Source organism: Perognathus longimembris, chromosome 28 (assembly GCF_023159225.1).
Source record: "Perognathus longimembris pacificus isolate PPM17 chromosome 28, ASM2315922v1, whole genome shotgun sequence".
In the NCBI taxonomy this organism is placed as follows: Eukaryota; Metazoa; Chordata; class Mammalia; order Rodentia; family Heteromyidae; genus Perognathus; species Perognathus longimembris.
Window position 1 is genome coordinate 109,283,361 of NC_063188.1, and position 12,497 is coordinate 109,295,857.

General features: G+C 46.8%; 1 protein-coding gene across 1 annotated transcript; it reads left to right on the plus strand.

The window, feature by feature from the left end:
* The first annotated feature begins 11,173 nt into the window (after positions 1–11,173).
* On the plus strand, positions 11,174–11,824 carry LOC125343237. The gene has a single exon (XM_048335498.1). It carries the CDS (start codon positions 11,174–11,176, stop codon positions 11,822–11,824), a length of 651 nt encoding a protein of 216 aa, XP_048191455.1.
* The last annotated feature ends 673 nt before the right edge of the window (positions 11,825–12,497 follow it).

Here is a 12,497-nt window from a genome sequence, read left to right on the forward strand (position 1 = left end):
CCCTGTGGCTCAAGTGGTGCAGCACTAGCCTTGAACAAAGGAAGCTCAGGGACAGTGCCCAGGCCCTGAGTTCAAGCCCCAGGACTGGCAAAAAAGTGAAGAATTTAATTAATAATTTGTGAAAGTAGTTTGTTGAAATTAAATCAAGCAATTAATGGCAACATTCAATTTCAGACCAAATACTGAATAGTTTCTGCTACTGTTAGATGTATTTATGCTGCCCTCCTGTGGAGAAAGAGAATGCTTTGTTAATGCAGACTTTTTTATGCATGTGAGTAGTGTATTTGCTGTGTTTATGCTGTCATCCAGTGGACAAATGGAAGAATGCTTTATACAGACAGTAAAACCTTTTTTTTTTTTTGCTATTACAGTATTTGATGTACTTATGGTGCCATGTTGTGGAAATGTGAAAGTGACTGGAGAGTGATAAGAGTCCAGGTAGGGATTTTACATAGTGATAAAAGCATTATATATCTTTTATAATTAAAAATGCATAAAATTTAGAGAACTTATAAAAGTAGAACAAAATTCAAAATGAGCAGAGAGTGGTGGGCCACACTCCCAGGTGCATGAGGAATCCCTCACCTGGGAGGCTGAGGCCGGAGGTTCTGGATGGAGTTTGAGGTCAGCTGTGGCTACATGGTGAGATTCTGTAGCACAAAAGAAAAAGACAAAGAAAACCCAACCCATCATTTCACTTCAGCCATAACTCAAGGCTCTGGGTTCCCAGGCAGGGTGTGTCAAGATCAGCGTGCTATATTTCTCTCAATATTAAGTCAACTTTTCTGTTTTAATATTTGATACTTGTTTTGTTTTCTTTGTTCATACAAATTGCTAGTAGGTCAACCTTGTTCAGATATTGTGGTTGGTTTAAATTAATTTTTTTGCCAGTCCTGGGCCTTGGACTCAGGGCCTGAGCACTGTCCCTGGCTTCTTTTTGCTCAAGGCTAGCACTCTACCTCTTGAGCCACAGCGCCACTTCTGGCTTTTTCTATATACGTGGTGCTAAGGAATTAAACCCAGGGCTTCGTGTATACGAGGCAAGCACTCTATCACTAGGCCACATTCCCAGCCCTGTGATTTCTTCTTTATGCTTTTTGTCTGTTTTGCCATCCAAAGACTTAACACTGTCAATATAGTAAAATTAGTAAATGTCACTTTTCAGTTTATGAGCAAAGATCGCTTATATTTTAAAAATAACTAACACAAACCAAAAAATAGAAACTATAGTTTAAAAAAAGTCCCTGTGGCTGGACAAAAAGGAAGAATCCAGGGTTGGCTATGCTAGAGAAATGAAGGAGAATAGAGCCTCAGCTAGGCTGGCCATCCCGTGAGAGAGCAACGTGGAGACATCACATCTGTGATGACAGCACCAAGCAGCCTCGCAGCTGCTCAATGCTAAGGTCCTGACTAGGGCAGGCAGCTGGGGAAATGGTGCTGCTGGGTGGGTGGATGTAATGTTTTAAAAAGTGGCACATAGACCTGTTTGGCTTTTATTTTTGTTTTGCTGGTCCTAGGGTTTGAACTCCAGCTCTAGGTGCTGTCACTGGGCTCCTTTGGGTGAAGACTAGCACTCTATCACATGAGCCACAGTCCCACTTCTGGAGTTTTATGTGATTACTTGGTGCCACTGATGCCTGGCAGGCCTGATTTAAAAAAAAAAACCAGAAAAAAAGACTTTGGATATGGTGGTGCATGCCTGCTACCCCAGCACTCTGAAGACTAAGGCAGGAGAATAATCAGTTGAGGGCTAGCTTGGGCTACATAGCAAAACCTTACCCCCAAACAAATAAACAAGCCTGGTGCTGCTGGTTCACACATGTAATCCTAGCTACTCAGGAGACAGATCAGAGGGTCTCAGTTTAAAGCCATCACAGGCAGGAAAGTCTGTACAACAACAAAAACATGAAACAACAGTAACAAGAGACTTGGTCAATGTAAACGTATGAAAAATTACTGAAAATACCTACAACTTCATCACAGTTAGTATTAAATCCATTTCTATCTCATCTTTATTCAGACATCTGTCCACATCTCCCTAATATTGTAACCAACATGTCACTAACAATGGATCAATATGTGTTTACAGTGCTTTACTTTGCATATGAGCTTTACATATAATAAAAACATTACTCTTTATTATTATTGTTATTATTATTATTTTGTACCAGTACTAGGGCTTGTACTCAGGGCCTGGGCACTGTCCATTTGCTTTTTTGCTCAAGGCTGGCTCTACCACTTGAGCCACAGTTCTATTTCTGGGTCTTTTTGGGTGGTTAATTGGAGAAAAGAGTTTCTTGGGCTTTCCTTCCCTGGGCTGACTTTGAACAGTGATCCTCAGATCTCAGCCTCCTGAATAGCTAGGATTACAGGCCTGAGCCACCAGCATCTGGTTGTATTATCTTTATTAACATCTATTAAATGTATAACTTTGAAATGGCTTAAGCCAAACACCACTGACTCACCAGAAGCCCAAACCAGAAAAAAGAGTGGCATTCCATGTTCATTTTGTTCTTGAACCCTATTTTTGGATCACTCTCAGGTAATCACTTTGGGTCCCAGGAAGGATAAGATGAACTGGCAAAATCTTTATGAAAAGAGACTACAACTACCCCTAAGGAAAGGAAGAGCAGAGCCTGGCAGGACAGAGCACTCCCCAGATGAGTACAATGGCGGCGCTGAGGCTGTACCCTGGAGCGGAAGCCATCATCTCCTAGAAACCAGACTGCTATCCTCAAGTGCTGGGAGCCATAAACCTTCCCTTCCCAAGAACCTCTAGCAGAACCAGGCCACACTGTAATGAAATCGGCTTAGCCCTTCACACTTCTCTACCCTGGCCTCAATGCTTCCTCTGTTTATGCCTAAAGCTCTAGTTTGTGCCCCTCAAGGATGAGCTGAAATGCTTACTTTGATCTTTCCACAGCATGCCTGTGTTATCTACTAAATCTCCTTTCTCACTACACATCTCTTTATTGGGGCAAGTGACAGAACCTGCCCTATTAGAATCCCTGGAGTCGGGCCTCTGTCTTAGAAAGATGGCTACAATTATGCAAAACAATGAGTCTTCTTATGATGTTTTCATATATGCATATCTTATTGAGACTGGTCTTTGCTGTGTACCTCAGGCTAGCCTCCAACTCCAGGGCCTTCTGCTTCCATCTCCCAAGTGCTACGAGTACAGGCTTGATGCATTAAACTCGCCTTAAATTATCTGACTTGCACGGGCTATAGGATTCCTAGAGCTCTTGCTCTAGGGCTGAGGATGAGCTCAGTGGTAGAGTGTCAGTACACACGGGCCTCAGAATCCATCCCTTGTGCCAAAGGAAGGAAGGGAAGAAGGAAATGAGGGAGAGAAGGAAGGAGGGAGGGAGAAAATAAGTTAATAGAAAAAATAGGAGGAGAGATGGTCAACAAAACAAAACAAAAACAAAAACAGGAGCTGGAGGTGAGCCGCCGTGATTGAGTATACACCTAGCAAGCAGGAAGCTGTGGATTCCATTCTCAGCACACAAAAAAATAGGCAAACAACAAGAAGCACTGGACACTTAAATGGACCTGTTAAATTGTAACTCCTTGTACAATCATTTGATGTTTAGGGGGGAAAGGATTGGTTGTTCCCATTTGTAACCTAGTTATTCAGACAGAGGTGAATACTTTTTGGATGGATGCCAGCTGTGACAAAAAATTACTGCGATCCCCTCTATCTGAACAAAATAAGCTATGAGTGATGGGATATTCCTGTCAGACAATTATAGGGGAGGATATATGATATATGTAGGAGAATCATGTTCTGAAGCAGGCCTAGGCCAAAACAAAACACCTAGTCTGAAAAAACAAGTTGAGAGTTATGGCTCAGATGGTGCACATCTTGATTTGTATATGTATGTGTAACAATTTTATTGAACTGTGATCTACATCAAGTACAATTACCTAATTTACATTTTGGGGGCCAGTGGTTTTAATTATCACCACCAATTTTAAAATATTTTCATCCCCACGAAATAAACCTGCATAAGCACTCAGTCCTCATTCCTCTGGCAAACCAATGCCAACTATTAATCTATTTTCTGCTTCTATGAATTTGTCTACTCTGGGTGTTGTAGCTGTAACTATTTGGTTTTATTCATTTAATGTCATGTTTATGAGGTTGACCCAGATGGTAGTAAGAAAAAGAAATTGATGTACTGACTTTTTAAACCAAGTTCACCTCTTTTGACTGTGGAACAATGCAGATTGAGTTACAATGGCTACCTTCACCAGGCACTGGTGGCTTGTGCCTATAATCCTAGCTAATCAAGAGGCTGAGATCTGAGGATCAGGGTTTGAAGCCAGCCCAGGCTGAAAAGTTCCCAAAGACTCTCATCTCGAATTAACCACCAGAAAGCCACAATGGAGCTGGGGCTCAAGGTGGTAGAGCACGACCTTGAGCAAAAGAGTTCATGGACTGTGCCCAGGACCTGAGTCCAAGTCGTCTGACTAGCAAAAAAAAAAAGGCTATCCTCACAAATGCAACAGATCCATCTCTAGCGAGGATGCCCTGGCAGAGTTCTCTGTGAGCTCGGGGACCAAGGAGGGAGGATTGGGGTGCGGGTGGCCCCAGTGTTGACACGGGTTCCCCTTGCAAGAGGCTAATTAGTGCCCTCGAGACAAATCTGGGTGGGTCGAGGCCTTGCCTGGGATCACAGTGGCCAAGACTCCTTCACCATTTTCTCCTGAGTGAGAAGAAGGGAGGTGAAGGACTCCATGAAAGGCTTTGATAAGGGAGTGATCTGCATAATAGCTAAAAGCTGGCTTCACCTTCTAGAACAGGGTCAAACAAAATGACCAGCCTTAGAGTGGACTCCTGTTCAGATCTCACTGGGCTGCCTATCAGCCCTTGCCTTTGGAGGCTCAGGGCCTCTCGGCCAAGCACACATCCACGGACCTTGTGTGTCCCCTTGGCTCCAGGAGTCCACGCCCCACACCCGATCTGGGAGCAGGGAATGGACCCAGGCGGTGGGGGAGTGACATCTGTGTGCTGAAGCGTGCCTCCTCCCACCTTGTGACACAGTTGCCCTTTCCACCTCTCAGAGATTCTCTCTCCTCCTCCCCCTCCTCCCCCTCCCCCTCCCCCTCCCCCCACCTCCTGCCCTCCCCCCTTCTCTTTCGCCTTCTCCTCTTACTCCACTCTCCTCTCTTGTCTAGTTTTCCTCCTTCCTTGCTCACTCCACTCTTCCTCGTTGCTCTCCTGTCTTCTGTCTCTCTCCTCTTTCCTTGATCTAAGTGTTCACTCTATGGAGGGCAGAAAACAGAAATGGTCTTCATCCTGGCAGGCGACTGAGCCATGGGTGAGCTCCCTGACCCCCAGAGCTTCAGTCGTAGGCCCTCCTGAAGCCCTGCCTCCCACAGGGACAGGCATGGCAGGATTGGGGGGCACATTAGTCTTCCTTTCCACAAACGTGGGGCAGCCTGACAGAGTCAAGGCCTAGTCCTGGCCCCCCCTGGAGAAGAAGGGTGCTAGGATGTCTGGGTCCTGGAGACCCTAGGCAGCTGCTGGTGGGACAGGCTGACATTGTGACCTTGCACAAGGTCCTTCATTGTCATGAGGCTGTGTCCTCCCAGCCTACATTCAGGAGCCCTTGGCCATCTCCCAGAGCCCCGGGGGCAGCACAGCTGGCAGGGAAGATGATCCTGGTGCTGCTGGGTTATTTCTGCCACATTTTTGTCATGGTGGTGATCGATTTTCAGTAGCAGCCTTACTTTTACTTGGCTTCCTCTACATTCGTTGGTTGCACTGTGAAATTTCCAAAGATGGGCACAAGGTAATTTGATCAAATTCATCTCTTTACTCTTTTGAACTCCCTCCCTCCTCCTGGCTTTTCAAACAGATTTCATAGTTTTATTTATTCCATTCTCATATATATATGTAAATGTACAAAGTATACTTCATACTGGTTCCCCTCCCTAGCGACCTGTCCATCCTTCCTCCTTCTCCCCCTCCCAGTTCCACCCTCGCCTTCCTCCCTTCGTCAGGATCAGGCTCCACTGTGAACACGATTGTGATCTCGGCGCAGAGAGTGAGAGGACACGTGATGCTTGCGATTCTGAGCTTGGCTTATTTCACTCAACACGCGATACCAGTTCCATCTGTTTTCCTGAACACAGCTTCTTTTCCTTAGCAATCGTCATTACTGTACACGAATGGGACAAGGGGTTTCCTTGGGAGGATTCCGTGCCTCTTAGGTCCTGTGAATGAACTCGCGTCCTCTGCTCTGCCCTGCAGGGCCTTCCCACCACCATTTCCAGCCTTCAATGCTACCCAGTTGCCAGGAGGCCTGTGCTGCCTGCTGCCATCAAATCTCCTCCACTGAAGCCCCCCGCCCCCCGCCAGCGTTCAGAAGACTCCAGTGACACGTTGGGCCCATGCAAGGTAATCAAGGGGCATTTGTCCATCTCAGGATTCCTCACTTAGCTGCATATGCAAAGGCTCTGTGGCAAGGAAAGGCAACATATTCACGAGTCCCTCCCTCCCAGCCTTCCTCCCTCCTTCCCTTTCCCTTTCCACACTTTGGTTCCTTCCTCCCGCATTCACTGCCTTACTCCTTCCCTTCTTTCTGCCTTCATCGTGGTTCTCCTTGCTTTCTCTTTCCCTCTCGGCCGCCCTGGCTCGCTCTTTTCCTTCCTCCCTTAGGACCTGCATTCCCCTCTCCTTTCTTCCTCCGTCCTAGCCCACCTCTCTCCCTCTTTTCACCCCTGAATCCTATGTCTTTCCCTCTTTGTTCCTCTGTCTGTCCTTTGGCCCTTCTCCCTTCCCTCCCTCCCTCCTTCCTTCCTTCTTTCCCTCATTCCTTTAGATCCCTCTCATGCCTTTTTCCTCGACATCCATTTTTCTCTTTCTTTTTAAATAAGAAAGAGAGGGCTGGGAATATGGCCTAGTGGCAAGAGTGCTTGCCTCCTACACATGAAGCTCTCGGTTCGATTCCCCAGCACCACATATATGGAAAACGGCCAGAAGGGGCGCTGTGGCTCAGGTGGCAGAGTGCTAGCCTTGAGCGGGAAGAAGCCAGGGACAGTGCTCAGGCCCTGAGTCCAAGGCCCAGGACTGGCCAAAAAAAACAAAAAACAAAAACAAAAAAACAGAGAGAGTTATACAAATTATACATTTGGAATTCTGCTTTTCCCTAAGCAACACTGAAAAGTTTCCCAAAGGAAACTTAAACATAATGACGTTGGCGTTCTGTGTAATAGTCTATTATAAAAATATATGATAGCATTCTGAATGTATTTCCTCAATGTATTTTTTTTAATTTCCCCCTTCCTTTCTCAATTTTATTGGGGGTAATTTGCACTGAAATCTTCCTACATATCTCTGGTCATTTGCTCAGGAGAAATTCTTTTATGGAAATGAAGCCACCAAAGGATTCGGGGGATTTTTCACTTCTGTTCTTAGTTTGGGTTTTTTGGTTTTGGGTTTGGTTTTGATTTTTGGTGCCAATCTTGAGGCTTGAACTCAGGGCTTGGGTGGTGTGTCCTAGAATATTTTGCTCAAGGCCAACCACAGCTTCACTTCCAGCTTGTTTTTTGGTTTTGGTTTTGGTTTTTTTGGCAGTCTATTGGATATGAGTCTCCCGGACATCCCTGCCCAGGCTGGCGTTGAAAGCACAATACTCAGATCTCAGTAGCTAGGATTACAGGCATGAGCCAAGGAGCCTGACTTAAGTTTTCACTTTTATCGAACTTGGGGTCCTAAGTTCTGGGGAGCTGGAGTCCTTTGCCTGTCTGGCAAGTTTCTTTCTCACACAGGCTCCATTTGAAGCTCTCCTCAAGCTCAGTAGGCCATTTGTCACAAATGAGGGAAGATCTTTCATGTTCTACTTGTCTTGTCCATGCAAACCCTTGCTCAAACAGGCCTGTACTTCAAGGCCCAACTAGGAGGAGGTCATTCCCCAGGAATTAAGCGGTATCTTTCCTAGAGGTGGGCTGTCAGGGTCTCACAACCGAATCTCATCCAAATGGACACTTCTGCTAACCCTTGTTCCTGCCCATGGCCACAGGCCCTCCACAAATAGCATCCCTCTAATGGTACGGATTAGAAATGACTTTGGGGTACAGGGCAACAAAGAAAGTGGTAGCAGACAGGTCTAGATTGCTCAGAGGGATCTTGAACATGGACTTGGTAGCCATTACTAAATTGCCCGCTCCCCAAAAGCTGGCAGAGAAGATACATGACCAAAAAAGGAAAACACAGATACTGCCAGAGCAACCAGGACCTGGTGATGTCATGGCATCCTGAGCTCACAACAGGGAAGGTGGAATGTTCTGTCACAATAGAGGGCGGGGCAGGGCTGGGCACTAAGAGCCAGACCTGGTAAGGCCGGGTTCAGAAGGCCAGCGGTGGGCGGCAATAGAGGATGTGGGTGAGGAGCTTGGTCTATGTCACGGCCTTTGGCCAGTGAGCTGACCACCCTCTCACCAGTGGGCTGACCGGCCTCTCACCAGTGGGCTGACCGTCCTCTCACCAGTGGGCTGACCGGCCTCTCACCAGTGGGCTGACCGTCCTCTCACCAGTGGGCTGACCATCCTCTGGTCGTATCGCTGTGTTTCGGTGTCACTCCCAGCGAGTGACCACTTCTTGTAGCAAGTAAGATCCTGTCTACTTCACACCTCCCTTTCCATGTGAATAGACTTGTGACAGTGTGTTTGGGCAGAGTAAAAGGTGAACTTGGGACTTAGAGACTGAAGTGTTGGGGTTGCCAACCCAGAGGGTGTCCTTCCTTTAGGGAATCTTACATATCTTGGCGATTTGTAAAGTGTCTGCTTTGTTTGATGATATATTTTTACACTAGTCAAATCTATAGAACCTAAGGTGTACCAAGTTAGCCATTTGAAGTGTCCACTTCCATGGTGGTAAGTCCACTAAGTGTTTCGATCCGTTTCTAGAACTTCTCCATCTTGCCCAGATGTGTCTCACTGCCCTTCCCCTCCTCTCGAGTCCCTGGCAACCAGCCTTGAACTCTTTCTCCGTGGATTTCCTCCTCTAGGCACCTCAAGACTGGGGAACAGGCGGTGTTGGCTCTTAAGTGACCGGCTCACTACACTTGTGATTAGGTTTTCAAGGCTCAGCCAGGTGTGGCAGGACTGTGTGCACCTGCACTGGGGTCTATTGACCCCTTGTTTATCCATTCATCCATCTCTGCGCAGGCAGATTTCTCCCACCCTTTGGTGGGGGTTGAAATGCCACGAGCCTCTGTGTTCCCCACCCTGCTTTCATTTCTGTGGGGTTCATGCCCTCAAGTAGAACTGCTGGGCCGAGTAGTACTCCTGAGTGATTTAAGAACCACTGTCCAGCTCTCCACACAGCCGCACCCATGGTCCCTGCCCACTAGCAAGGCGAAAGCATGGTGATTCCTCTCTTTTCCTCTCACATTTGTGTGCTTTTTCTTTTTAGATAAAAGGATCACCGTTTGAAAACTCCTAATTCAAGGTAAGAGAAAGAAAAAGAAGGCTAGTATTTTATACTCTATTTCTGTTCTTGAGCACTTTCATTCTGTGAGTGCACGTGCGTGCAGTGTGTGTGTGTGTGTGCGTGCGCGCGCCTGTCTTTGTACCTGGGACTTGAAGCCAGGCCCTGGAGCACACTCCCTTAGCTTTTTGCTTCAGGCTGGCCTCTTCCACTCTGTTCACAGCTTCATTTTCAGCATTTCGCTAGTTAATTGGAGGTCAGAGCTTCACGGCTCTCCTTTCCTGGGCTGGTTTCAAACCGTGATCCTCAGACCTCAACCTCCTAAGTAGCCAGGAGACTGAGCACCCAGCCCCTGGGAGGACTTTCATTCTGACAAGACAGGGGACATCATAAGTGCCATTTGAGTCATCTCTTGAAGCCCAGCCACTACTGAGCCAGGAAGCACGGGGCGCATCCGTGAGGGCCCCACGTCTGTGCTCCCCTTTATTTCTGTGTCACTTACTGACCTTGAGTATGTCCTTTATCCTGTGGAGGCTATTTCCTCGTCTATGACCCAGGGATAAGGGACTGTCATGGCAACCGCATATATTAATTTTCCTGCTAGCCTCAGAGTAGGACTGGAGCCACACAGAGCACAGGATAAGAATGCAAACAATAGATGGTGAAAGACAGGATTTGTGAGATTTTGTTCTGGCCCCCAAGTCTGCCTAACAATATTCCTTTTAAATGATTCATCTCTCTGTATGTTTTCAGATCAATTACGTATCTCTCCCTTCCTATCAAAAGTACTTTTTGAACAACATCGAGAACCTCTGATTTCAAATGTGGGACTACAAACAGAAAATACACCGGTAATTTTAAATAATAAGTCCTATGGATTATTTCAAACCTGGGGAGAGATCTTCCTTCCTTCCTTCCTTCCTTCCTTCCTTCCTTCCTTCCTTCCTTCCTTCCCTCTTCCTTCCTTCCTCCCTCCCTCCCTCCTTTCCTCCCTCCCTCCCTCCCTCCCTTCCTCCCTTCTTCCTTTCCTCCCTTCCTCCCTTCCTCCCTTCCTCCCTTCCTCCCTTCCTCCCTTCCTTCCCTCCTTCCTTTTGGTCCTGGGCTTTGAACTCTGGGCCTGTCACTGTACCTGAAGTCCTTTTACTCAAGGCTAAAGCTCCACCAGTTGAGCCCACAGAGCCACTTCCAGCTTTTTCTCTTGATGTGGTGCTGAGAAATCTAACCCAGGGCTTCATGCATGCTAGGCAAGCACTCGACTGCTAAGCCACAATCCCAGTCTGACACGCATTTTTTTTTAACGTGCACTTTAGCAGCAGATGCTTTCCTTACATTTGATTATCGGAATTTTTGTTCTTGGAAAAGACAGATGGCCATTTCAACTTCTGAAAGATCCTGTCTGACCTTCCTCCAAATGCCATACAAGAACTAAACTGTTTTCTGTCTTGCTATGGAGGGAACTCAGCATTTGCCTGGCAAGCACGTCTTCACCAACACGCCTGCCTTAGTCGTCAGTTTCGAGGCTCCCTTTCAACTGACCTGGACTAGTTAGACCACTTACATGGACACAGAATGCTTCCATATAGCTTTCAGAAAGGGGGGATTAGAGATGGAAATGTTAGCAGTGTCCTTCTCAATCATGACCCATACTTGCTTTCTCCTCTACCCCCTTTCTTCTATGGCGTTCCTGCTCTGCCTTCAAGCTTCATCAAATTCACCTTTTGGTTATCAGAAATGAAACAAGGAAGACTGGAGTTCGCTGCCCTGGTCTGTACGTATGTCACCTGGGCTCTAGGCATTATACTAGCAATTAGTCGTCACTGGCGTATTTGGGAGTTTGACACTAGCGAGATCCAGATTGTATTCATTGGGCTCTGGAAAGTTTATTATTATCAGAAGGGTAACAACTCGGATGTCCTGAGGAGTGTGACCATGCACACCGGCGGTAACGAGAGCTGGGTCATTCCTCCTGAGATTCAGTACGGAAGAGATCTCATTCTCCTGGCCAACTTCATGAAATCCGTGGTCCTGATATTCAGCACGGAGGCCAGCATTGTGAGCTGGATTAAGGCTCCGTACCCCGACTTCTTGAGATCCCACTATAACATTTCTGTATTGTTTCTTCTACTGAGTAGCTTTTGTACTCTCGCTGCCGTGTTCTGGAACCACATTGTGGATTTTTATGGCCATACTACCTTTCAATTCACGAGCACCTTTCCAGTTCAGAAAGAGGAACTGTTTATGAAGCATTTCTCGTACGTGCTCCCCCTGGGGATCTTCACGGTCACCCTGTCGGTGTCAACCGCGGCCATGTATGTGTATGAAATATGCGCGCTCAGAGAGAAGATGAAGTCGTCTCAGACGATGGTGAAATACAAACCTTAGAGGACAGAACTAATGATGACATCTAGGAAAATCTGCTCATCGATTGTTCTGAAATAATGTCCTCTGTGAACATACAATTTTGGCACTTGTATGTTCATTGAAATAAAATGTGTGTCCAACAGTTGTATGCTGTCCTACTCTGTGCGTCCCTCCCTTTCTTAAGAGTTTTCACGACCCATGGCTACTGACTTCCTAAAGTGTTCTAAGGGGCTCTGGTCGCTTCCATACTAAATTTCAGCAGGGATGAAATCAGCATGGAAAAACCTATTCGCATACAGCCGAATTTGAAAGTAGGGGGAAAAAACCAGCTTGAAGCTGACAGTTTGCAAATGAACTCACATACACACAGGGGGAAGCAGTCCTATTTCTGCTTAGGGGTCTCTAAGACATTCTTGTCCGCAGGACTGGGTGGGATGTCTCAGCTGTGGCACTGGTGACACTTGGGGTTGGGTCCTTCGGGGGAGAGAGGCAGTGAACAGAAGGTGTGGAGTTGAAGCGGCAGCTTCTCCACACTTAGGTACCAGTAACACTGTCTTCTTCCCCTCTCGTGGAAACACAACACGTCCGGACATCTCCACGTGTTCTACTATGTGGAAAATGGGCCCGGGGGAACTAGTGGGCCCAGATGGACCAAAGACCCAGGCTAAGGAAGCTAGTGCATGTTTAGAGGACC

Excerpts from the sequence above, each read along its gene's own strand:
- LOC125343237 (XM_048335498.1), top strand. The coding sequence starts at position 11,174 with ATGAAACAAGGAAGACTGGAGTTCGCTGCCCTGGTCTGTACGTATGTC.